Source organism: Erinaceus europaeus, chromosome 19, assembly GCF_950295315.1.
Source record: "Erinaceus europaeus chromosome 19, mEriEur2.1, whole genome shotgun sequence".
Classification (NCBI taxonomy): Eukaryota; Metazoa; Chordata; class Mammalia; order Eulipotyphla; family Erinaceidae; genus Erinaceus; species Erinaceus europaeus.
This window is the reverse complement of record NC_080180.1, coordinates 24,906,330-24,932,848: the sequence shown is the minus strand read 5'-3', so window position 1 is coordinate 24,932,848 and position 26,519 is coordinate 24,906,330. Positions and strand designations below refer to the sequence as shown.

The window sequence follows — 26,519 nt, the reverse complement described above, 5'->3', positions numbered from 1 at the left end:
TTTTCTGGAATTCATCTATTTTGTTGCCCTGTTCTGATAGTGTTTTAGCTTGTTCAGCTAGTTGCATTCTTAGGTCAGCGATTTCAGCTTTCAGCTCTCTAATAACCATGAGATAATTAGTATTTTCTTCCATATTCTCATTTGTTGTTCCTGTATTTCTGATTACATTTTTTTCAAATTCTTTACTCACTCCTGTTATTATTTCCTTAGCTAATGTTTGGATGTTGAACTCGTTATTTTGTGCTTCACCCTCTGGAGGACTTTTAGGTGGACTCTTGTCCTGGTTCGATTCTCCAATATTTTTTCTTGTTGTTTTAACCATTTTATATATTATGTTATGAGTTCCCTTTATCAGTACTTTTCAAATTATTGATCACTATTGCCTGGATTGACTTGTGTCTAAGTAAATTAATTAAAGGGTTCACAGTGGTGGAATTTAACTGTTGTTTCAATCCCTGAGTTGGAGCTCAGTGGTTTAAAAGCCTCTTTTTTTTTTTCTTCCCTGTAGGCTATGGGAACCCAAGGAATTTTAAACTATCAGTAGGCTTCTTAACTTAATCACTGACTCCTGACTAAGAGATAAAGCAGGGTGTGGCAGAGATAATCTAGTGGTTATGCAAAGAGACTTTCACAGCCCCTCAGCTATGCCATGGAGGTATAGGTCTTCTCCTGAGTTTCCTGGTTAGATCTCTGTCCCTTGCTGTCCCTCCCTGTTGCTGCTCCAGATTCTGAGGGTAGTAGCAATGGAGACTCAGAGTTGCACTTGGTGAGTCTCTGGGGAGTCCTCTCCTCCCTTAAGCTTTCCCCTTGTTGGCGTAGCAGACTGGAGGTGGTGTCTCAACTGATAAACTGCTGAACTGTTAGCAGTCACTTAATCTCTCCTTAGGCTCCTCTCTCCTCTCTGTCACCAGCCACACGTGTTTGTACTCACTGGTGATTTACTGGGTTCCTGTGATCATTCTAGTCCTGTCTTGTTTTGGTCCCGGGTGGTCTCCTTTGGTATTCCTAGTTGATCCCAAAACATATATAATCTTATAAAGCAATAGTACCTCAAAATAAACTTTTTTTTTCTAGTTGTGCCTGTGATCACACCTCAAAAACTGGGCAGGTCAAAATCTTGGTAACATTCCTGAGCAACTAAAATTCACATAAAATTCACATTAGATGGTCTCCCTTATATATTTTAATCACTGAATATATATGGTTAAGTATCACACACATGAGCTAAGACTACAGTACCTCATTCTATAACATCACAGACTCTATAAAGACACTTTCTGGGTTCAGATTGGCTCCACCATTCCAGCAGTGTGACGTTGGGGCAAATTCCTTTACTCTCAGGGACTATTTATCTGATGGAGTTATTAAAAGAAGTACATGTCTGAGGACAGTTAAAAACTCTTGAATAGGGCATGGCAAAGCAATCACTCAGTATCTGATATCTGTCCTGACTCACATGGTTTAGTCAGGGTACAAGAACTGACTGCTTTCTCTGTCAAGTACTAAACTAAGTGACACATGGAAAGCATTTATCCTGAAGAAGGTCTCACAGCATCCAGAAAGGAAACTATTCTTTCTTCATACTATGGAGGAGCAAGTCACACAACCATCTAAGTAGCATGATTGTAACAGAAATCTTGATTAACCTGCTTTCCAAATCTGAGTTCAAGAACGTGTACAGAAGCTGGCATTGTTAGTGTGTTTTTAGCATGCAGTCCTGTTTGTCCTGCATGCCCAGGCATAAACTGTTCTTGTTTACAGGCATTGACATGTGTGTATACACACACACACACACACACACACACACACACACACACGAAGCTCCCTTAATCCTTGTGGGTCTGATGTTTATACTATAACAATTACTGATCTGACACTTTCCCAGAACAGAGTTGACAGTGGTTTGGAATTGACTCAAACTTAGTATTTGAAATGGCAAACTGCTAGAGACATTGGATCCTTCTTATTTCTAGTTGCATGAAAATAAGAGGCTTTGCCAAACCAAATCAGACCAAGCCACAGAAGAATGTAAGCATTTGAGGTGCTCTCTTTTAGCAATAAACAAATGGTTCAATTCCTCCTTAAACTTGTATTTTTCATAGTTCAGTGTCTAGGAAAAAGATACCTTGCAGAGGGCTACTTGGAGTGGTTTTTGCACCTATAAGTGGTTACAGTCATCTTTGCTGAGAGGGTCCTTGAAGGAAAAATAGAAAATAATTACAAAAAACAAACAATAACAAGATTTCTCACCATGTGATTTCTTACCACCACACTACACCCCCCACACCCTTCTCTCTTCTTAAAATAAAATGATCTCCAAGTTTTCCACTACAAGGAATTATGTTTTTGTCTCTCTTCTCTCCCACCCTCTCTATCTTAGCTTCTCACACTGTCTTTCTCCTCCAACAATAAAATCTTAATACGAAACCCTAAAGACCTTCCAGTTCTTAGTTCAGAGTTTCAGCTTTAAATTTACACAAGCCAGTGGCAAAATCTTGGTTATGATGCTTTTGCTTATTTAAACCTCAGCTATTTCTTCTGTAAAATGGCCTTAAATGAGTATTAATTTGATAAGACTGGTGTGAAGGGTAAATGAGCTCATGCTTATCATGTTTATAAAACGCCTCACTGGTGACTACCACATAGAATATGCCCCCAAGATGTTCCTTGTTCTTAGCACCCACTCCAGCCTCTCCATTTTACACACAAGAAACCTGGTTCAGAGAAAATTGATTTATTTACATTCATATAGCCAGTTAGCTCCAGAGTCAAGACTAGATGCAGGCATCTCAGCCCATTTTTTCTTTATTTATGTATAGAATAAAAATAGATAATATCAACAAAACCATAGTATAAGGGATAAAATTCCACATATTTCCCACCACCATATCCCATTCCCTCCACTGTAAGCTTTCCTACTTTTTATCCCTCTGGGAGTGTGGACCCAGGGTCATTATGGGGTACAGAAGGTGGAAGGTCTGGCTTCTGTAATTGCTTCTCTACTGGACATGGGCATTGGCAGGTCCATCCATACTCCAAGCCTTTTTCTATCTTTCCCTAGTGGGACAGGGCTCTTGAGAGATGAGGTTCCAGGCTATTTCTATATTTCATCAGACTTTCCTCCAATCACCTACTCCAAGCAAAAAGAAATGGGTTATTTTCTACTTGACCATATTCATGGGGAACTAGTGATGTGAGCCAGAGCCAACTGAGTTAGAAGAAGCTGGTGCTTGTATGTTGTGTAGACACACTGCCTCTCCAACCGTCAAGTCTCAGTATTCTACAGAGCACTGAGAAATCTTATTAGCAATTCACCTTCTGGAAGCTAAAGCTCCAGGAAGAAGAAGTTGTGTAGTTTCACCACCAGCTTTCAGATGTCCTGGAAACAGACAAAACTTCTGCCTTCAGCCAACCTCTAACCCACATCCTCCAGCGTCTTTCATTTTCTAAACATCTCTCCCAGAGCTGAGGTTGATGAATCATTGCCTAGATTAGGCCCACCCCCTTTCCTCAACTGGTGCCATCTCACCCTAAATGCTCCTCCCTTTCTTTTTCCTTATGTGTAAAAGACACACACACACACACACACACACACACACACACACACACACACGCACGCACAGAGTTTTGTTCCCAAGGGCAAGTATCGTCCACAGCAATATTTGATTCCAGTGTGGAAGAACCAATAATTCACAGCCAGGCCAGCGCAGTTTCATGTGCTTCCAAAGAGAACAGGTCCTTTAGTTCTGACATGTGTCCCCAAACCCCTGCCCTTGGCCTGTCAAAGTGTCCAATATCTATTCCAATCCTGGAGCTCTTAACAGAGGGGCCAGGCTTTCTCTGCTGCAGTCAAAGAACAGGTGGTGTGCAGCTGATTTTCAACCTGAGGCAAACTCAGCCCTCCATTTGAAGTAAACATATGCAAAGGAGAGGGGCAGCAAAGGTGGGAAGAGTGAGAGGTAACAGTTTTGCTCATTCAACAGCTTAGTGAGATGATGTCACTTCAGCAGCAGGAAGATAACTGGACTGGAAGTTAGGCCTGGGTCCTAATGCTGACTCTGACTCTAAATTGGGCATAGGGAACCTTTATTCTATCAAAGGCCGTTTGGTTATTGATAACATTATTTATAGGTCAAAAAAATTATCAACTTAAAAAGTTTCTAAATTTATTGAATTTCAAATTTCACCTGAGGTTGCCTTGGCAAGGCCAGACCAAATAATTTCACAGGTATAATAACTAGACATTCCCCAGCCCTGGTCTAACTGAATTACATGTTCTCAGAGAGTCATTTTGCCTCTCTGTACCTTTGAGCTCTAGCTTATATGTAAGTGGACTTGATTTGATGGTCTGGGGAAGTCTTCCAGGGCCAGGTTTCTGCTGCAACAGCCTTCAGTCCTAATGACTGACTACATTATGGGTTTTCAAGTACTACCACATACCTTATTTTATTTTATGTATCTAATTCTTCCTTAATACTCAGTGAAGCAGATAAAATAGTTGGTAGGTGAAAACACTAAAGTGGGAAGCAGCAGCTAGCGTGAGCTCCAACAAGCAGCAGCTTGTGACTGGGGATTCTCTGGATAGGGTTCCAGATGCTAGCATGATGCAGACCAGACTTCCCTGGACAGACAACCCCAACAATGTGTCCTGGAGCTCTGCTTCCCCAGAGCCCTTCCCCACCACAGAGAGAGACAGGCATGGAATATGGATTGACCTGTCAATGCCCATGTTCAGCAGGGAAACAATTACGGAAGCCAGACCTTCAACCTTCTGCATCCCATAATGACCTTGTGTCCATACTCCCAGAGGGTTAAAGAATAGGAAAGCTATCAGGGGGGATGGGATACAGAGTTCTGGTGGTGGGAATTGTGTGAAGTTGTACCCCTCTTATCCTATGGTTTTGTCAGTGTTTCCTTTTGATAAATAAAAAATTAAAAAAAAAAAAAAGAAATGGCAGATACAAAGTTCTAATCACGTAAAAAAAAGGAAAAAAGGAAGAAAAAGAAAGAAAACACGAAGATACTGATTAGCTGGACAGTTATGGCAAGCCAGTTGAGTTTCTTGCTACAAGGAAGTATCTCAGTTCCAGTCCCTTCCTCTTGCACTGCCCTCCTGGAAGCAGAATTTTATCCCCAACTAAGTAGAAGGGAAGGCACTCTGGAATGTGGACAAATCTTATAGGGGCTTTGTTCCCTAGGGGCTAGGAGTCAAGGGCCTAGGCTGTCCCCCAAATCCTTTGAATGTCCTTTTAAACATGTTAGGAACCCCAAATAGAGCTCAACTTAGTTCCAAACCCCAACTTTATCTGCTTCTTGGACTTCAGACATGGAAAGCAAAGCCACAGCAGCGTTAACTTTCCAGACAGCTGGCTGGTCAGAGCACAGTTAGCCTAAACCCAGATCCCTTCCCTCCTGTTCTGGAGCCAGGAAATGTTGGTACCTGTGACTATGGTGGTGGCCTCAGTGTTTGGGCCTAAAGGGTTTCCATAGCACCAATGAAATAACTCACTTTGATAGTAGCTACTTTGCCATTTACAAGATCCAGGTTCAAGTCCTGCCCCCACCACGTTAAAGGAAGCTTTGGTGCTGTGGTCTCCTTCACTCTTTCTGTCATAGTAACAGGTTTTGTCAGCTCAGGTCAGAGTCATATAAGGAAATAAATCCCACCCTCAGTGTAGGAAGTGGGATTAAGGACAAATGGGGGGTCTCACTTGCTAGGATGTCTAAATTCTAACCCTGACCTGAATTCCACTTCTCTTTTTTTTTGCCTCCAGGGTTATCAATGGGGCTCAGTGCCTGCACTATGAATTCACTGCTCCTGGAGGCTATTTTTGCTGTTTTGTTGCCCTTGTTGTTTATCATTGTTGTTATTATTGTTGTTTTTATTGCTGTCATTATTGTTGGATAGGACAGAGAGAAATTGAGAGAGGAGGAGAAGACAGGGGGAGAGACCCCCTCCCCCATAGGTGGGGAGCCGGGGGCTCAAAAGACTGACTGTGGATCCTGAGTCTTGGTCACTACCCTGGGTGGAAGGGGAACACCCACTGTTTGCTCTAGGCCTGGCTACTGATTGACTCTGAGGCCTTATCACTGAGTCCTCAGACTGGGCTGGGCAGGGCAGCCCTGAAAGTTAGGGCAATTCCATTCCCACTACCACATGGGTCAGAAGAAAGACAAGGGGACAAGAAAAGTCTGGGAAGTCAAGGAAGACACCACTAGCAGGTTCACAATGAAAACGTCCTTTCTTCTGCTGCTTGTATTCCTGTACCTAGAACAGGCCCAAGGATCACTCCACAGGTGAGGCTGGGCCCTACTCATTGTCAGTTGGGGCAGGCTGTGCCCTCAAGCTGCAGCAGCCTGGGGAATAAAGGCTCATGGGGAAAAGGATAGGAGAGACTGAGGGTCTGGAAAGGTTCATGAAGGTATCATCAAGGCTCATGGGGAAAAGGATAGGAGAGACTGAGGGTCTGGAAAGGTTCATGAAGGTATCATCAAGGCTCATGGGGAAAAGGATAGGAGAGACTGAGGGTCTGGAAAGGTCTATGAAGGTATCATCTAATAGTCCTACTCTCTATTCCAAGGCAAGTCATCCCTCACTTTTCTACTTGCACAGCTGACAGCGCTTCTAATGTTGGAAAGAGCAACAGCAGGCAGCTGTGACAGTTCAAGGGCCCATGTACTTGACCAAGATATTGACCCCTTGTCACCTCCTAGTGCAGAGGTGGGGAGCATCTAGCCCTTGAAATTATTTGGCCTGGTCCTGCCAAGACAACCATAGGTGGGACACAAAATTCAGTTTTATCATGAGAAGTTAAGGCCTAATTTTTTAAGTTGATTATTTGATATAACCTTCAAATGATGTTGGAAATGTCCAAATGGCATTTGACAGGAAAAAAAAATGTTTTCCCATCCCTTCCCTAGTGTTGCCCTTTCTCGTTCAGGAGACTCCTGGAACCTGGCAGCCCACTCACATGTCCCATTTTCCAAGTGTATATCAAGGAGACCATTTCCTAACAGGAGACTACTATAAGTCTAAGAGCTAGGTGCAGAGAGGGTATTGACACTGACAAAGTACATTGCATTGCACTTCAACCTTTTCCTTTGTTACCTAAACCTTACATGGCTTTGTCCTCAGAGTGCCCCTCAAGAGGCATCAGTCTTTGCGGAAGAAGCTGCGAGCACAGGGCAAGCTCTCTGAATTCTGGAAGTCCCAGAATCTGGACATGATCCAATACACAGAGTCCTGCACAATGGACCAGAGTGCCAATGAGCCTCTCATCAACTACCTGGACGTGAGGCATCTGGGAGGGGCCAGCATCAGGCAGGGGCTGGGGGAGGCTTGGCTTAAGGCATAGCCAGTGGCATGCAAGCAAAGACACCTCCTCTGAGATAACCCATGTGAACTGATCCCCTGGGTCTCTCTGGGCTTGGCTAAGCAAGAAAACTGTCTCTGTATACAATGTGCTCTGTGAGGAAAGAGGGTTAGGAGGGCAGGCATCCTCATTCCTGACTGCAGAACAGAGGTTTTGTCACTCCCTCTTCTTGCTCACAAACTTCTGAGACTTTGTGAGTGGGGATAATGTAAGTGAAATATTGAGTACTTGATTGGATTTCCTGCTTTGTGGTCTGTCTGTCACCTCCTTCTGTCTTTTCTTGCCAAATCTTGAGCCCAGAATCTACCTTAGGGAGCTCACACTGGACCCCCTAGTGAGTACCTTTGCCCTTCTCCAGAAACAATGCCTGCTCCCTCTCATCCCATAGATGGAATACTTTGGCACCATCTCCATAGGCTCCCCCCAACAGAACTTCACCGTCATCTTCGATACTGGTTCCTCCAACCTCTGGGTCCCCTCTATGTACTGCACCAGTCCAGCCTGCAGTAAGTGGTGTCAGAAACTCCAACAGGGAATGATTAGGGGCTTCCTTTCTCCACTGAGTCTACTCTGAGAATGCTTACAGTGTAACAGGGCTGACTGAGCCCAGGGAGAAAGCTAAAATATGATGGTTATTAAACTTAGCAATTGTGATTAATAAGAGAATTAGTAAGGAAAAGTCAACCACCAAAAAATACAAGTCTTTGAGTACATATGGAATTCATACCCAAAAGACTGGGGGGGGGGGGATTTATTCTCAGGTCTGTTTCTGAATAGGCAGGGGGTAGGGTTCTAAGGCAGACTGTGTACCTGCTTCAAAGAAGTTCAAGTACAGCAGAAACTGGGGGTGCAGGCAAAATGTAAGAGTGGGTACATTTGATCACAGGTAACTCAAGGGTCTTTATGAAGACCTGAAAAGGGAGTGCTAAGGAAAAATGTTTGTCTATGCAAGACAAGTTCTAGAAACCCCAAGAATTGTGTTCAAGGGTTGGGCAAGGAGTTGGGATTAATTTCCTAGAATAGTGATAACTTACCCCTGAGCTCCTTTTGAAGGCCAGTCTGCTTTATCTTGAAGTGTGCCATGGGGCTACTGTAATTAATCACACTTGCCCAATGAGAACTATTTGGTTCCTGATTAGGCAACCACTTAGGTGGCTGAGAGGGATAAAAGCACTGTCAACTCCTCAGACCCCATCAATATTGGGAGTGAAATTCTGGGGTATGAGGGCAGGGAGTGCTCAGCAAGCTCACAGTATCCTTGCCTTCCAGAGACGCATGCCCGGTTCTTCCCCTCCCAGTCTAACACATACAGTGCCCTGGGGAATCAATTCTCCATTCAGTACGGGACTGGAAGCTTGTCTGGAATCATTGGAGCTGACCAAGTCTCTGTAAGTGAAACTCCTTCATCTTTTCTTACTTGGTAGACAGAGCATTTAGAGGAGCAATTTCAATCTGTTTTGGGAATATATGTACATAGGAGCTAGCTTCCAGAAAAGGTGTCAGGGTTACACACCCATCCTGAGATGGTGACAGTAGCTTACTCTATTCAACGTGCTAGGTTCTAGAGAAGCAGCAAGAAGGGTGGCTCCTACCCACAGAGAAACAGTGCACAGGTCTGAAAGCCTGGAGGCAAGGTTCATTGCTGACCCCCTCAGCCCCATGATCCCAGAAAAGATAAAGCCAGTCCCCCAACTTAAAGAAGTCCAAGTTAGTGGTGAAAGTAGGAATTCAGTTTCTGGAATAAGGTGACAGTAGGAGGTGAGAGTTCTGTCACAGAGATAAGACAGAACCCCAGTTGTCAGAACAAAAGCACAAGATCAACACTGATCTCAGTACCCAGATTATGAGCTACGTGCTTTAAAGAACCCTGTATTTATTTGTCTGTTTTTATGAGAGCACTGCTCAGCTCTGGCATATGGTGGTGCAGGGGATTAAACCTGGGAACTTGGAGCCTCTGGCATGAAAGTTTGTTTGCATAGCCATTATGCTTTCTCTCCTGCCTAAGCTCCGTGCTTTTAAAACTTCATCTGTTCAAAATCCTACAGGCCCCAGAATTGTAGGAATAGACAGTGCCATTTAATCTGGGAGGAACCTGCCTGAGATTTTTTTCTGTGTTTGTTTATAGCAGTGTATACCCTGGGTTTTGAGAAAATAGAGACTGACTCTTTGGTGATTGATATTGTTCACCTCTGGGGACCTCAAGTCTGAGACGACCCAGCCTTATCAGTATCCCTTTAAAGTGGATAGGAGCAGAATGTATAATTGAGTCAAAAATATCAGGAGCAAAAGACACACTGTCTTTGTAAAAAGTATCACACACTGATAAAAATGATATACTATTTTTATTGAAATATATACATAAAAGGACAAATAACTGAGACACTATATCCCAAACTTACTACTCTAATTGCTCTGGGAAGCAGAAAACAGACGAGGTTAGCATGAAAAGGGAATTTAAACCATCAACTGGTGCTCTGCAGCTGAATGGCTAGTTGGTGTGGGGCACTGGCCAAGCCTGCAGCAATCAGCTTTCAGGTAGCAACCAGGTAGAACCTTTTCCTGGCTCCTATGTCAGGTGCATATTTACATCTATGACATATAGGACCATCTTGTGCTATATGATGCCCCCAACACTGAGACTTAGAGGTATTGAAAGAAGGATGTGAGTTCCAGTCTAGTCTCGCCCTTAAAGCCCCAATTCAACTTTCTTCTACTTGACAGCTATGTTTGCTGATGGCCAGCACTGTAGATGTGAAGCTATAGCACCAGGACAGAAACACTAGCAGCAGCACCTACAACTGCATATAGATAATTCTAGAATGCAGTACTTCTAGAGATGACTCCCAGTACTCTGCTTCTCTTATCAAGCTCTGACTCATTCAAATCATGGAGATATGGCATGGCAAATTTTGTAAATATAATTAATGCACAATTATAGCCTGAAGTTCGCATATTTGAAAATTGAAAATCTGACTTTCCATTTTAAAAACTAGCAAAACACAAATAAACAATAGTAAATGAAACCAAGAAATGTGGAAGGAAATAATAAAGAGTAGATCAGTACATCACCAGTAAAATCAACAAGTCAGAAACTGTAATGATTAATAAAATTGGTTTTTAAAAAAACTCTAACAAAATGATTTAAAGAAAATATAATTTAACAATACTAGAAATAAAAAAACAATGCATTGGCAGCCAGGTGGTAGCACAGTGGGTTAAGGGCACATGGCACAAAGCACAAGGACCAGCATGAGAATCCCGGTTCGAGCCCCTGGCTCCCCACCTGTAGGGGGGTCGCTTCACAAGCAGTGAAGCAGGTCTGCAAGTGTCTATCTTTCTCTCCCCCCTCTCTGTCTTGCCCTCCTCTCTCCATTTCTCTCTGTCCTATCCAACAACAATGACAGCAATAACAACAATGGGCAACAAAAGGGAAAAATGGCCTCCAGGAACAGTGGATTCATAGTGTGTAGTGCCGGCACCAAGTCCCAGCAATAACACTGGAAGCAAAAACAAACAAACAAAAAAATAATACATAACTAAGGATCCAACAGACATCAAACTACTAACAGATGCCAAGAATTTTATATTCATAAATTTGACAATTTTTAAAAACTGACTAGTGACTTGAGAAAAAAATGCATGCCAAAACCAATATAGAAAAATAAAATATTTAAAAAAGAAAAATAGTTGGAAAGCAAAAATATTTCAATATCTGTTGAATCTGTTATTTAAAATCTTTTTTTGAGGGGGGCTAGATGGTGGCACACCAGATTAAGTGCACACTTCACCATATGCGAGGACCTGGTTCTATTCCATGACCCCCAACTGAAGGGGAAACTTTTCACAAGGGATGAAGTAGGTCAGCAGATGTTTCTCTCTCTCAATTTTTCTATATCCTATCAAAAAAGAAAGAAATAAAGGAATAAAAGAGTAAAAAAGAAAGAAAGAAAGTACCAAAGGGAGCTGTAGATCTATAGTGCCAGCATCCAGCCCCAACAATAACCCTGGTAGCAGAAGAAAAAAAAATTCACAAAGAAATCTGTGGGGTTGGGGAGATAGCATAATGATTATGCAAAATGTTTTCATGTCTGAGGTTCTGAGGTCCCAGGTTAAATCCCCAGCACCACCATACTTCACAGCTGAGCAATGCTCTGGTATCTTTCTGTGTGTGTATCATTGTCTGTATTTTTCTCATTAAAATAAAATTTAAACTATGACCTTGCGAGAACTACTGCAGTTTTCAAATGAGGGAACTCCGGTGGTGGGAACAGTGTGGAATTATACCATTACCTCATACTTTTGTAACTCAATACTGAATCACTAATAAAAAAGAAAAAGAAAAAAGTAGCATAAAATTTTTTAAATAAAATTTTAAAAGGAAGAACTCTACAGACCCAGGTAAATTAACTGATTTTTTTTCAAATATTTAAGGAATAAATAGCACCAATATTACAAAAACTACTATATAATTGACTTTTAAAAATTAGTGCTTCCTATTTCAATTTATGAAGTTTAATAGATTTAATAACAAGACTTATAGATGAAAATTATAGACCAGTTTATTTTCATGAACGTAGATGCAAAAGTTCCAAACATAATATTAGCAATAAAATCTAATGATATATAAAAGGGGGAATGCCCCAAACAAGAGTTATTTTTCCCCAGGAATTAATCATCTAAGACAATAAAAAGAGAAAAATAATATAATCATCTCTACTGAAAAACTTAACATCAACTCCTCACTTAAAAGAAAACTAGAAATATAAAGTAACTGCCTTAATCTGACAAAGAATAATTACAAAGAAGTCCACCAAATGTTACCAGGTAAACACAATATGCCCCTCTGCATGTCCACAAGAAGACTAAATTTGAAAAGGTAGATAACACCCAGTCTTGGTGAAGACATGAAGCAGCTCAAACTCTTAAAACCTGGCACTAAGACTCTGTCTGTATTTACTTCTAGGTTAAATAAAATGTTTTTAAAAGGGCTGGGGAGGTAGCATAATGGTTATGTTAACAACTTTCATGCCTGAGACTCCAAGGCCCCAGGTTCAATCCCTAGCACCACCAAAAGCCAGAGCTGAGCAATACTCTGGTTTCTCTGTTTCTCTCTATCTCTCACTCTTTCCCTCTGTACCTCTCTCTCATTGAAAGTAAATAAATAAAATATTCAAAAAACAATTTACCTCTAATTTGCATCAAACATAAAACACTATTCACAAAAAGTCATGTATGAATCAATTCAAATACCCATCAAGGGGGCCATTTTGTGTTGACCTGTAGAGTGCACATATTACAATGTGCAAGGACTCTGTTCAAGCCCCTGGTCCTCACCTACAGGAGGGAAGCTTCATAAATGGCAAAACTGGGCAGATGTTTCCCTTTCTCTTTCCTCTCTATCACTCTCCTCCATGTCAATTTCTCTCTGTCTCTACTCAACAAATAAAAAAAAATGTTTGTCTTGTAAGATGAATAAATAGTGATGTTATTATCACACCAGGAAATACTAGTGAAAATGGATAATTTCTAAGAGAATACAGTAAACATAATGTTGAGTGGTAGAAATCAGATGTAAAAGAATCCATAAGAAAAATCAGCACATGCTTTTAGAAAGCTGGTTAGTTTTATGGAGGAATGCAGTTTTTGGTAGAGGGGGTAAGGGCTTCTGAGCTTTTGGGGTGTCCTTTTTCTTGGTTTGGGAACTTGTTTATACATAGGTGTGTAGAGTAGGTGTGGATACAAATTCACGGAATTATGTACTGTAAATTCTGTATCATGTTATGATTCACTGTTTTTTCTGTTTACATTAAAAATATATGAGTGGGACAAAGTAAAAAAATCTCTGTGTCCATTTAATCAAGGAAAACTGATCAGAGGAAGAATTAGCTTCAGGGCAGAAAGTGAGAGAATGAAGGAATCTGTCAGTGGTCATCTGCATCATTTTTCCTTTGACCTTTCTCCCATCAGGTGGAAGGACTGACAGTGGCTGGCCAGCAGTTTGGAGAGAGTGTCAGTGAACCAGGCCAGACCTTCGTAAATGCAGAATTTGATGGAATTCTGGGCCTGGGGTACCCTTCCTTGGCTGTTGGAGGGGTCACCCCAGTGTTTGACAACATGATGTCCCAGAACTTGGTGGATCTACCCATGTTTTCTGTGTACATGAGCAGGTACGGTCCACCGTGTACATCAGGTTAACATTAACTATGACTACAAAAGGGATAACATGGTGTCGCTGAGAAAACACTAGAAGCCAGTACTCACAACTCTTGGGTGAATTTCTTGTTTGGCTATTACCAGTTGGGCAAAACACATAACCTCTCTGAATATTGAAGAAATAGTTTTGCTCATAAAGTCACTTTATAAACTGTACTTCACTGGAATAGTTTAAGGAATCGCTGGGACTAGATAATTATTATGTAGTGAATTAATATTTTCCTTTGCTTATTTTTAGATAAAGCCAGAGAGAGAGAGAATGAAAGAGACCACAGCATCCAAGCTTTCTTCAATGTGGTGGGTGCTAGGCTCAAACCAGAGTCCTGTACATGGCAAAGCAATGAACTACGTCACCAGCCCAATATATATTTCTCTTTCTCTCTCTCTTTCTTTCTTTCTTTCTTTCTTTCTTTCTTTCTTTCTTTCTTTCTTCCTTCCTTCCTTCCTTCCTTCCTTCCTTTTTTTCTTCCTTTCTTTCTTTATTTTTATATTTATTAGTGATTTAATAATGATTGACAAGACTGTGGGATAAGAGGGGTACAATTCCACATAATTCCCACTACCAGGGAATAATTCCCATATCCTATCTCTCCATTGAAAGCTTCCTTATTCTTTATCCCTCTGGGATTATGGACCAAATATTTTTATGGGGTGCAAAAGGTGGGAGGTCTGGCTTCTTTAATTGCTTTTCTGCTGGACATGGGCACTGACAGGTCAATCTATACTCCCAGCCTGCTTCTATCTTTCCCTAGTAGGGTTTAGATATTTTTCAAATTGCTATCATGCACTGGCCATATTGTTAGGCACTGGGAAGACACTGAAACTAAAAGGCCTGACCTTACCCTTAATACACTTAATTCCAGTAGGTAAAGGCAGGGGAAAAACTAATTCAAAAATAAGATGACAAGGGTCTGGGCAGTGGCACATGCAGTTAAGCCCACGTATTGCCAAGTGCAAGGACCCAGGTTCAAACCCCCGCTCCCCACCTGCAGAGGGCCTGCTTCACAAGTCGTCTTTACTTATCTCTCCCTATCTCTCTGTCTTCTCTCAATTTCGTTCTATCCTACCTAATAAAATTAGAAAGAAAAGAAAAAATAGTCCCAGGAATGGTGGATTCTTAGTGCCAGGTCCAAGCCCTAGCAACAACCTTGACAGCAATAGAAAGAAAGAAAGAAAGAAAGAAAGAAAGAAAGAAAGAAAGAAAGAAAGAAAGAAAGAAAGAAAGGGAGAGAGAGAGAGGGAGAGAGAGAGAGAAAGAGAAAGGAAGGAAGGAAGGAAGGAAGGAAGGAAGGAAGGAAGGAAGGAAAAAGAAAAGAAAAGAATATGTCAATAATAGAAGTGCACAATAATGGATGGAATAGCAAAGTATAGTATATAAACACAATAGAATATTACTCATTTGAAAAAGGAAAGATATTTTAACACACTACAAAGTTAATCAACAAATCTTGCAAACATTATACAGAGAATCTAATAATAGAAGCTGTTCCGTAGGCAGACAACTTCACTGATGAATTCTGGAACCCAATCTCTCCAGAGCCTTACCCCACTAGGGAAAGAGCAACCTGTCAATGCCCATGTCCAGCAGAGAAGCAATTACAGAAGCCAGACAGACCTCCCATCTTTTGCACCCCATAGAGATCTTCGGTTCATACTCCTAGAGGCATAAAGAGTAGGGAAGCTTCCAATGGAGGGGTGGGATGTGGAACCCTGCTAGTGGGTATTGCATGGAATTGTATCCCTCTTAACTCACAATCGTATCTATCATTATTAAATCACTAATTATAAAAAATTAAAAACTAGGGGGTCGGGTGGTAGCGCAGCGGGTTAAGCACACGTGGCACAAAGCACAAGGACCAACATAAGGATCCCAGTTCAAGCCCCGGCTCCCCACCTGTGGGGGAGGAGGGGTTTCTCTCTTCACAGGTGGTGAAGCAGGTCTGCAGTTGTCTATCTTTCTCTCCCCCTCTCTGTCTTCCTGTCCTCTCTCGATTTCTCACTGTCCTATCCAACAACAATGACAGCAACAACAACAATAAACAACAAGGGCAACAAAAGGGAAAAAAATAGCCTCCAGGAACAGTGGATTTGTAGTGCAGGCACCAAGCTCCAGCAATAACCCTCGAAGCAAAAATAAATAAAAATAAAAAAGAAGCTATTTACAGAAAAGAAAATTCTGTCTGATGTCATTTATGTGAGTTCCTTAATGAAGTTCATAGAAACATGGGAGTGGTGAATGCCAGGAGCCGTGGTGGTGGAGAAAGAGCAGGAAATGGTTGGCATTGTTTGATGGGTCTAGAATTTAGGTTTTGTAGGATGAAAAGATGGCACAAAGGTGTGAATATACTTACTATATGAATATAATTACAAGCAGTTAAGTCTTAGTTATATTTCACCAATTTTTTCATGTTGTGTTTGGGAAAAGTCAGGGTCTTATGTGCCTTTGGGCACATTGGAGGCAGGCAGCTCATCTTCCTCCCTGCACTGGGGGGGCAATGTCTTCCCTTTCTGCCTTCCCTTTCCTGAAGGAGCCTGGTCTTAGCTTCTCTGTCTTAATCTCTTTGCTTTGTCCTCCTCTCTCTTGATTTTTATATTTCTATTATCTTTTCTGCCCTGAAAATGAATCTGCTTTGTGTCCTATTTCCCCCAGAATTCTACCACCTGAACATAATCTAAGAGATCAATCCCAGTGAAAATAAACCTAATGAGTTGTGTTGTGCTCAAGTTAGCTTCTCTGCCTTGTAATGTGGAAATTTCAGGCACCATTACAACCTTTATTGGGTATTGGGGGGAACGGTGTCTTGGGTGTTACTAACTCCAAGGAAATGTGAGCATTCCCCCAGGTGGTTCCAGCATAGATTCTGCCTGAGCAGTCTGGTTATCCCCTTACCTTCTCATATCCACAAGTCACTGAGCAGGGTGTTTCTGTTCCTGTTCCCAAAAGACTGAGACTAACCATCTTGTAAATGGAAGTCCTGGCTCAAAGCCATAGTTGGCATTTCTGCCTACTAGGTACTCGGTGTGAGTAATCAGGCAAGAAGCAAGACCCCTGGGCCAGGGAGATATCTCAGCCTGTTAGAGCACCAGCTTGCAGGATGGAGGCCCCAGAGGCCAAAGGTTTAGTCCCTAGCATCACCTTATGCCAGAGCTACACAGTGTTCTGGTCCCTGCTTTCTCCCTACCTCTTCTATTCTCTTTCACACATAATAAACACATCATTAAAAAAAAAAAAAAAAAAAAGAAGCAGGAGGAAGAGTAGTAGATGAAGTTCTCTCCTAGGATTTCCCAGAGGCCTTTCTGGACAATCTGCTTTTTTCTCCCTGTAGTGACCCAGAAGGTGGCTTGGGGAGTGAGCTGATTTTCGGAGGCTATGACCACTCCCATTTCTCTGGGAGTCTGAATTGGGTCCCAGTCACCAAGCAAGGCTACTGGCAGATTGCACTTGACTCGTGAGTACCCTCTGGGAATTAGATGTGGTGAGGGTGACATGATAAAAATTGAATGCATTGACCTGGCCTGAATGGCACCAATGGGACGACACAGAGAATGTGTGTGTGAGATGAGAGGTATGGTGATGCTGAGAAGCTGAGCAGAGGTACACACACACACACACACACACACACACACACACACACTACTCAGCCATAAAAAGCAAAGAAATTCTGCCATTTGTGACAACATAGATGGACCACATTATGCTAACTGAAATGTCAGATAAATACAAGTACTCTGTATCTCATCTGCATGTGGGATCTACAGGAAGAACTCAAGGGGCTGGTCAGTGGTGCACCTGGTAGAATGTATTCTACCATGTGCAAGGACAGAGTTCAAGCCCCCACTCCCCACTTACAGGAGAGGGAAATTTATGAATGGTCAAGCAATGCTGCAGGTGTCTCTCTCTCCCTCTCCCTTCCCTCTGAAGTTCTATCTCTATCCTAAATAAATAAAAAAAATATTTTTAAAAAATAAAGAACTCAAAAACTCATAGAAAAAGCAATCAGATTTGTGGCTGAACAGAGTGAGGGTGAGGAGTGGGGGAATTAGGTAAAGCTGATCAAACTGTACAGACTTTAAGTTGTAAGATTAATAAGTGTTAAGGTATAATGGATCACATGAAGGTTATAGTCAACACTGCTGTATCATATAACAGAAAACTTCTTTTTTAATTTTTTATATTTATTTTCCCTTTTGTTGCCCTTGTTGTTTTTCATTGTTGTTGTAGTTATTATTGTTGTTATTAATGTTGTTGTTGCTGGATAGGATAGAGAGAAATGGAGAGAAGAGGGGAAGACAGAGAAGGGGAGAGAAAGACACCTGCAGACCTGCTTCACCACCTGTGAAGCAACTTCCCTGCAGGTGGGGAGCCGGGGGCTCGAACTGGGATCCTTATGTTGGTCCTTGTGCTTTGTGCCACATGCACTTAACCCACTGCACTACTGCCCAACTCCCATAACAGAAAATTTCTAAGAGTAAATCCCAAGTGTTTTCATCATAAGAAAGACCTTTCATTACTATATGAGTAGATGAATGTTAGTAAAACTCTTTGTGGTGATCATCTCAAAATATATGTAGTTATGTAAAATCGTTGTGTTTGACACTTTAAATGCCTGCCATGTTGTGTTCCAGTTATGTCCCAATAAAACAAGAAGTGTGGCAGTGGCACACTGGGTTGAGTGCACAGGTTACCACGCACAGGGATCTGAGTTCAAGCCCCCTGTCCCTATCTGCTGAGTGGAAGCTTCACAAGCAGTAAAGCAGGGCTGCAGGTGTCTCTTTCCTTCCCTATCTCCACCCCATCTCAAGTTCTCTCTGTCCTATCAAATAAAATAGGAAAAAAAGAAAAGGGAAAAGACATACACACAAATTGCTATCATGTAAAGTGGAGAGTGGAAGATGGTCCAAGAGACCCAGTAGATGGGGCAAGACACCTCCTGAAAGGTTTGGCTGAAAGGGGTGGCTGAATATATACAGTGGAATATACATATTTCAGCCATGGGGCAATGGGGAAGTTGGCTGAAGTGACTTCCACATACTTAACACTGTCCTAGGCCAAGGAGTAATCCAAAGGAATAAAATCTAAGTTGAATTTAGTCAAGAACAAGTTTCTGAAAAGTGCCAGTTATGTGTTGGTCAGTATGAATGCAGAAGTAGAACTTCTCACTGGCAACTGCCTACTGAGGGCTTTACCCAGTGATGAGTCATGTCATAATTTCAGGGGATCATGACTTACATGTTTCAAGAAAAAAATAAAAGTATCAAAATGTCTGTCATATATTTAGGTTAAACATGTTTCATGAGATCTTATTTCATAGATTCATGAAAGTTTATATATTGTGTCAAGAAATAGACTTCCCAGTACCACCGTAAAGTGGAGCACAGAGAGAGAGAGAGAGAGAGAGAGAGAGAGAGAGACAGAGGATGTACACATGTGGTGAACACCATTGGTGTGGAGATCAGTCAAGAAAGCCATTTGCTTCAGTATATGGAGAGGCCAGCAGAGAGTGAGAACTGTGGGAAGCCAGGATAAATGTTGGGACAAGGAGTAGGGCTGGGGGTGGTGGGGGAAGGCAGGAGACTGATCATGCTTCCTTTGCCCTTAGAATCCAGGTGGGAGGCACAGTCATGTTCTGTTCTGAGGGCTGCCAGGCCATTGTGGACACAGGGACCTCCCTCATCACAGGCCCCTCAGACAAGATCAAGCAGCTGCAAAAGGCCATAGGAGCCCAGCCTGTGGATGGAGAAGTGAGTGCTTATTGTGTGTGGGGTTGGGGGTATACATCAGGACTAGAGCACTAGACCTTCATTTAGGAGCTGGAGAACCTCTAAATAAGTCCTCTTTTTCATGTTTCAGTATGCTGTGGAATGTGTCAATCGCAATGTCATGCCAGATGTCACCTTCATCATCAATGGAGTCCCCTACTCCCTTCAAGCAAATGCCTACATCCTGCTGGTAACTAGTATTTCCCTATTCCACAAATCACAGGGCCTTCCCCATGTGCCTGCCACTTCTCCTTTCCCAGTATGGGCCTTCTCAGGCTGCATTTACCCCCCCCCCTAAAACCTCACACCCACCCCATTCTCCATAGCAGTGGCATTCCCTCAGGGAGGGATGCCAGATTCCACTGATGGAAAGATCACTAGGCTAGTTCTCCCTTGCTTCCTGCACTCCCATGGATTAATAGAAAGATTCAGACTGGCCATTAAGAAGGCAGTGTCACCCTGCTCCACTGAGTCTCAGACAGGGCACATAGCTATTACCTCTGAGGATCCTGAGACTCCGTGAGTTATCAGTTCAACACAGGGGCTGCCTGAGCCAAGACACAAGTTCCATTCAAGTTAACATTCTCTCTCAAACAAGTCAATCACTTCTGAAGAAGTATTTCTCATTGTGGAGAATGAGGAGGGAAGGGGAGTCTTGGGTGCTTTGAACACCTCTGGTGACTTTCACAACACAGTTGGCCTATATTTTCAATACTAAATCCTTCATGCACTGGCTGGCTTTACTTAAAGTCCCCTTGGCATCAGAGTGGGTGGGCCAGAAAGAAGCCATTAAGGTATGAAGCACCTTTCCTGCACCCCACATCTCCATGCTGATCAACTCCTTCCCCAAACCACCAGATAGAAGCCAGGAAAACAAATGTTTAGCTTTAAAGCACAATGTCATGTCAAGTCACCAAAGCTCCCCCACCAAAAGGAATCCTGAAGCTGCCACTGTGAACACCACACTGAGGACAAGCCAGGCATCTGGAAGATGCCAAGTCCCATCAGTCTGTGCAGTTGTCAGCCCTTTAACTAAGCTCACACTCCCCTATTTACCCACCTTCACCCCATTGATCCTTCTCACCCATTGCCCTTTCCTCTGCCCAACATGAAGTCATTGTTCCTTTTGGCCAACAGATACCCATCAGAGCCCTCTCAGACAGAGGATGCTGTAATGACACTGATGTCTTCTACTTCCTTCTCAAGAAAGCTCTCTAGGCTCTGTGAATTTCCTTATGCCTTCAACAAAAACCTCACATTCTAACCAGTTATTGCAAAGACAACACTAGTGTGTTAGAGCCCAACGTGAAACTAAGAGATAATGTTGGAGGAGGTTATTCTCTCCTCATACAGCAATGCAACCACCTTACACCTCAAAGAAGCCCCAAGCATTCTCAGAACAACAACTAGAAAATGGCAGTGGCTACCCACTAAAAGCGAAAGTTCTCTCTTTCTTTCTTTTAGTGAAGCTGTGCTTCACTAAAAACAAGAAATACCAGAATTTTGGGGGGCAGGGCAGAAAGAAATTGGGAAGGGGAGAGAAAGAGAGAGGGTGGGGGAGAGAGAGAGCTGCAGCACTGTGAGCTGAAGCTTGTGAAGCTTGTTCCTACCTCTGCAGGTAGGAACTGGTAGCTTAAACCTCTGTCCTTGCACTTGATAACAATCTACTCAGTGGAGTGCCCCAGTGTCCAGCCCCAGACCCCAGAATTTTGACTAAAAGCTTGTGCTAAGTCTTCGCTCTCCAGTCATACATTCAGGTTTAAGTTTGCCCAGTCATAAAATGATGGTGAAATGTAGTGGTATGCAGTAGATGACTAGTTCTCAAAATTATAGAGGTTGGAATAGCAGACCCACATATATATGTGTTTGTAAATGTTGTACTGACTAAGCTGGGATAGAAATTTGTAAAGTAGAAAGGAGAACCAGCCACCAAAATTATGAAGCAAGCAGCTGTCCTACGCCATTCAGAGCAGCCTCTGACACCACACAAGACAGACTCAGGCAGTAAAACTTCCCTCTTCTCCAGTATGTCACTTACACACTCTTGCCCAATCCTAGGACTTCGTGGATGGAATGGAGTTCTGCAGCAGTGGCTTTCAAGGTCTGGACATCCAGCCTCCAGCTGGACCCCTCTGGATTCTGGGCGATGTCTTCATTAGACAATTTTACTCAGTCTTTGACCGTGGAAATAATCAAGTGGGCTTGGCCCCAGCAGTCCCCTAAGTAGGAGCTTTGTGGCTGGACCTGCCTGCCTAGCACCCCTTGAGAATCCATCTGGGCCACTTTGATCTGGCCATACTTCACACTTGTCAAAAAGTCATTTCCAATAGACAGAATGCAGTTGTGCTAGAGATGCAACTTGAGTTAGGATCAAACAGCTTGAGAACAAAGATACACAAAAACACGACACACACCACCAGCATATCACCACCACCATCAAAATGGAAGAATTAAGTTGTATGCTCATAGTTTTTATTGCTTATTGACAACTTCTTGAATGAAAATCTTCAAATAGGTATACAAAGATTATAGTTCAATCAGATTCAAACTCTGGGCAGACACTGTGCACCAGACTCAAACCTTAACCCACCCACACTGAGGCAGACCTATTTTAATCTACACCATTATCTGGTCCTCACTCCAGCCCTCTCTCCAGCCCTACAGCCTTGGATTAGTTTCATACAAACTCTTAGTATCTCATCACCTATTGCATCATGTAAGTCTCTCTAATGTTCTTTTCTAATAGTTCTTTTTTACAGTTGGCTTATTTATACCAGGCTTCAAAGTACACAATTGCATTTATTTATAATGTTTCTTTTCATCTATAGGATTGGTTCACCATGTTCTGAATACAAAGACACCATGTAATGAGATTCTCTGAGCCTAGTTTTTTAGATATAAGGCCTGATTTTGTAGTAAGAAGTAGTGTAAAGCACTTCTTAGATGGTGCTTGGTGCCATCTGGAGGCAAGTGACACTTGGTGCCTGTAATGACTGGGGTAAAGCAGTGGTTTTCCTACTTCTTTTCTTCCTTCTGCCTTTGTTAGTTGGAATTCTTCTGAGATCCTTTAAACAAATGAAAATAGAAACACAGTGTGATCTAGCAATGCCACTCCCAGGCATATATCCAAAGGTTATAAAAAGAATACTCATTCAGAAGGTTATGTGAGCCACTGTTTTCATAGCTTCTCTATTCACAATAGCCAAAACTTAGATGACTAGATAAAGCTTGGAATATATATTCAAAGGACAAATAAATAATGATATTATATTATTTTGGAAAAAAATAATGGAACTGGGGGTGGTTATGCTAAGTGAAGTAAGTACAGGTGAAAGACAACTATCAGATGTTTTTATTTATATGTAGAATACAGACAACTAAAGCAAATGAACCTGCAAAATCAATAATAAACACAGTCTCTTGGACTTTATGAGAACTACACTGATTGTCTGAAGGAAGAGGGGGCACAGGATTTTGGTGGTGGATATGGCCAACTACATACACACTTATGTGCAGGTGAAAATATATCCCTAAAATCTTCAAATCTTGAAAGCTACTGTTGTATCACTAATAATAAAACTTACTTTTAAAGACCTTTCAAATCATCTTTCCTTATCAAATATTTGCTCATTCATTATAAAGGACCACTCATACAGCAAAGGCTGGAGTTTCCCCACTTTATTTTGAGACTAATGACTATATTTTGACTTACTACTGTTTTTATTATTATATCAGAGTAGTGTTCATGGTGGTTCCAAGGGTTGAACCCAGGGCCTCTGGTTCATGAAAAATCTGTGCACAATCCAGGTCACTTACTAAAGTTCTAAAAACTCAAATCGCCCATTTTCAGTGGCCCTAGGGGTGGCTCAGTATTTAGAGTGAATTCCTTTTTTTTTTTTAATTAAAGATGCCAGCCTGTTTTCCCAAGGAAACATTTGGGTCCCCTGGGTTCATATTGAGGGACTTATGTGGGGAGTCCTCCTCTAAAGAGCATCCTCATCCTGGGGCAACTCTTACCACTAGAAACAACTTGTTTTCCTTTTCCTCCTTTTCATTTTTGCTCTTTTTCAAACGAAGTATCTTTAGAGTCAAGAAAAACATTATTATCCATTTGAAGCTGTTTGATGTAGTCTTTTCACTCATAAACACCCAAGATAACTACTGGTAAAGAAACACTTAACTGAAGGTTAGGCATTGGCACGTCTGGTTATGCACATTTATTTCAGTGTACAATGACCTAATTCGAGCCCTGCTCCCCACCTGCGGGGGGGGGGATGCTTCACAAGTGGTGAGGTAGGTCTGCAGGTGTCTCTCCATTAAAAAAAATTTATTATCTTTATTTATTTATTTATTGAATAGAGAGCCAGAAATCAAGATAGAAGGGGAAGACAAAGAGGGAGAAAAACATCTGCAGCCCTGCTCAACCACTCAAAAGGCTTTCCCCCTGCAGGTGGGGACCAGGGACTTGAACCTGAGCCCTTGCACATTGTTTTGTTGTTGTTTGTTTGTTTTTTTAATTTCTTTATTGGGGAATTAATGTTTTATATTCAACAGTAAATACAATAGTTTGAACATGCATAACATTTCCCAGTTTTCCATATAACAATACAACCCCCACTAGGTCCTCTGTCAACCTTCTTGGATCTGTATCCTCCCCATCCACCCACCCCAGAGTCTTTTACTTTGATGCAATACGCCAATTCCAGTTCAGGTTCTACTTGTGTTTTCTTTTCTGATCTTGTTTTTCAAATTCTTCCTGAGAGTGAGATCATCCCATATTCATCCTTCTGACTTATTTCACTTAACATGAATTTTTCAAGATACATCTAAGATCAGCTGAAAACAGTGAAGTCACCTTTTTTACAGCTGAGTAGTATTCCATTGTGTATATATACCACAACTTGCTCAGCCACTCATCTGTTGTTGGACACCAGGATTGCTTTCAGGTTTCGGCTATTACAAATTGTGCTGCCAAGAACATATGTGTACACAGATCTTTTTGGATGGATGTGTTGGGTTCCTTAGGATATATCCCTAGGAGAGGAATTGCAGGATCATAAGGTAGGTCCATTTCTAGCCTTCCAAGAGTTCTCTAGACTGTTCTCCACAGAGGTTGGACCCATTTACATTCCCACCAGCAATGCAAGAGGGTTCCTTTGACCCCACAACCTCTCCAGCATTTGCTGCTGTTACCTTTCCTGATGTATGACACTCTCACAGGAGTGAAGTGGTATCTCATTGTTGTCTTTATTTGCATTTCTCTGACAATCAGAGACTTGGAGCATTTTCTCGGCCTTTTGGATCTCCTCTGTGGTGAATATTCTGTCCATATCCTCCTCCCATTTTAGGATGGGGTTATTTATTTTCTTGTTATTGAAATTTGCAAGTTCTCTATATAGTCTGGCTATTAGCCTCTTGTCTGTTGTATGGCCTGTAAAGATCTTCTCCCATTCTGTGAGGGGTCTCTTGGTTTGGGTAGTGGATTTTTTTTTGCTGTGCAGAAGCTTTTTAATTTGATGTAGTCCCATAGGTTTATACTTGCCTTAGTCTTCTTTGTAATTGGATTGGTTTCATTGAAGATGTCTTTAAAAATTGATGCAGAAAAGAGTTTCCTCAAAGTATCTGATAGTTTGTAGTCTAACATCCAAGTCATTTATCCACTTGGAATTTACTTTTGTATTTGGTGAAATACAGTGGTTCAGTTTCATTCTTCTACATGTTTCAGCCCATTTTTCCCCATAGGTGTGGGGGCTTACTTCTGGGCTCTCAATTCTATTCCACTGGTCAGTGTGTCTATTCATGTTCCAGTACCAAGCAGTTTTGAAGACAATGCCCTATAATACAATTTGAGATCTGGGAGTGTGATGCCTCCAGTTCTGTTCTTTCATCTCAAGATTGTTTTAGCAATTCAAGGTCTTATCTGGTTCCAGATAAAAATTTGTAGCATTTGTTCTATTCTCCTAAAAATGTGGTTGGGATCTTGTTAGGGATAGCATTAAATTTGTATATGACTCTGGGTAGTATATTCATTTTGATGATGTTAATTCTTCCAACCCATGAACATGGAATATCTTTCCACTTCTTTGTGTCTTTTTCAGTTTCCTTGAGTAATGACTCATAATTTTCAGTGTACAAGCTTTTCACTTCTTTGGTTAGGTTTATTCCTAGATATTTTATTGTTTTTGTTGCAATAGTAAAAGGAATTTATTTGTGGATTTCTATTTCTTCTAACTTGTTGTTTGCATAGAGGAATGCCACTGACTTTTGAATGCTAATTTTATAGCCCAACACCTTACTGTATTACCTGATGATATCCAAAAGCTTCTTTCTGGATTCCTTAGGTTTTTCTATGTATACTATCATGTCATCTGCAAATAGGGAGAGTTTGTCTTCTTCTCTTCCAACCTGTATGCCTTGAATTCCTTGCTCCTGCCTGATTGCTATGGCAAGAAATTCCAACACTATGCTGAAGAGTAATGGTGATAGTGGGCAGCCGTGTCTAGTACCTGATCTGAGGGGAAATGCTTCCAGTTTTTCACCATTGAGTATGATGTTGGCTGTAGGTTTGCTATATATAGACTCCACTATCTTCAGGAATTTTCCATCTATTCCCATTTTTGTAGTGGTTTGATCATAAAGGGATGTTATATTTTGTCAAAGGCTTTCTCTGCATCTATTGATATGACCATGTGGTTTTGGTCTTGCTTTTACCGATGTGGTGGATCAAGTTGATTGATTTATGTATATTAAACCAACTTTGCATCCCTAGGATAAACCCCACTTGGTCATGATGAACAATCTTTTAATATACTGCTGTATCTGGTTGGATATAATTTTGATCAATATTTGAGCATCTGTGTTCATCAGAGATATTGGTCTGTAGTTTTCTTTTTTGGTTGTGTCCCTGTCTGCTTTTGGTATCAGGGTGATGTTGGCTTCATAGAAGCTGGCAGGGAGTATTCCAGTGTCTTCAATCTTCTGGAAGACTTTTAAAAGTAGAGGTATTAGTTCTTCTTTGAAGGTTTTGTAGAATTCATTTGTAAAACCATCTAGTCCAGAACTTTTAATTTTGGGGAGATTTTTGATAACTGTTTAATTTCATTAGCTGTGATGGGCCTGTTCATGTTATCCACTTCCTCTTTACTTAGTTTTGGAAGCTGGTAGGTATCTAGG

The 26,519-nt window shown here is 41.6% G+C and overlaps 1 protein-coding gene across 2 annotated transcripts; it reads left to right on the top strand.

Annotated features, from left to right (window-relative positions):
• The first annotated feature begins 6,171 nt into the window (after positions 1–6,171).
• On the top strand, positions 6,172–22,903 carry CTSE (cathepsin E). 2 transcript variants are annotated; one of them, XM_007523117.2, is made up of 9 exons: positions 6,172–6,297; positions 7,136–7,292; positions 7,762–7,879; positions 8,643–8,761; positions 13,341–13,540; positions 16,913–17,035; positions 19,187–19,328; positions 19,438–19,536; positions 21,405–22,903. In XM_007523117.2, exons 1-9 carry the CDS (start codon positions 6,230–6,232, stop codon positions 21,567–21,569), a joined length of 1,191 nt encoding a protein of 396 aa, XP_007523179.1. In that variant the 5' UTR covers positions 6,172–6,229; the 3' UTR covers positions 21,570–22,903. The 2 variants fall into 2 exon arrangements, with proteins under 2 accessions (XP_007523179.1, XP_007523180.1); XM_007523118.2 differs by lacking the exon at positions 19,187–19,328.
• Positions 22,904–26,519: the final 3,616 nt, after the last annotated feature.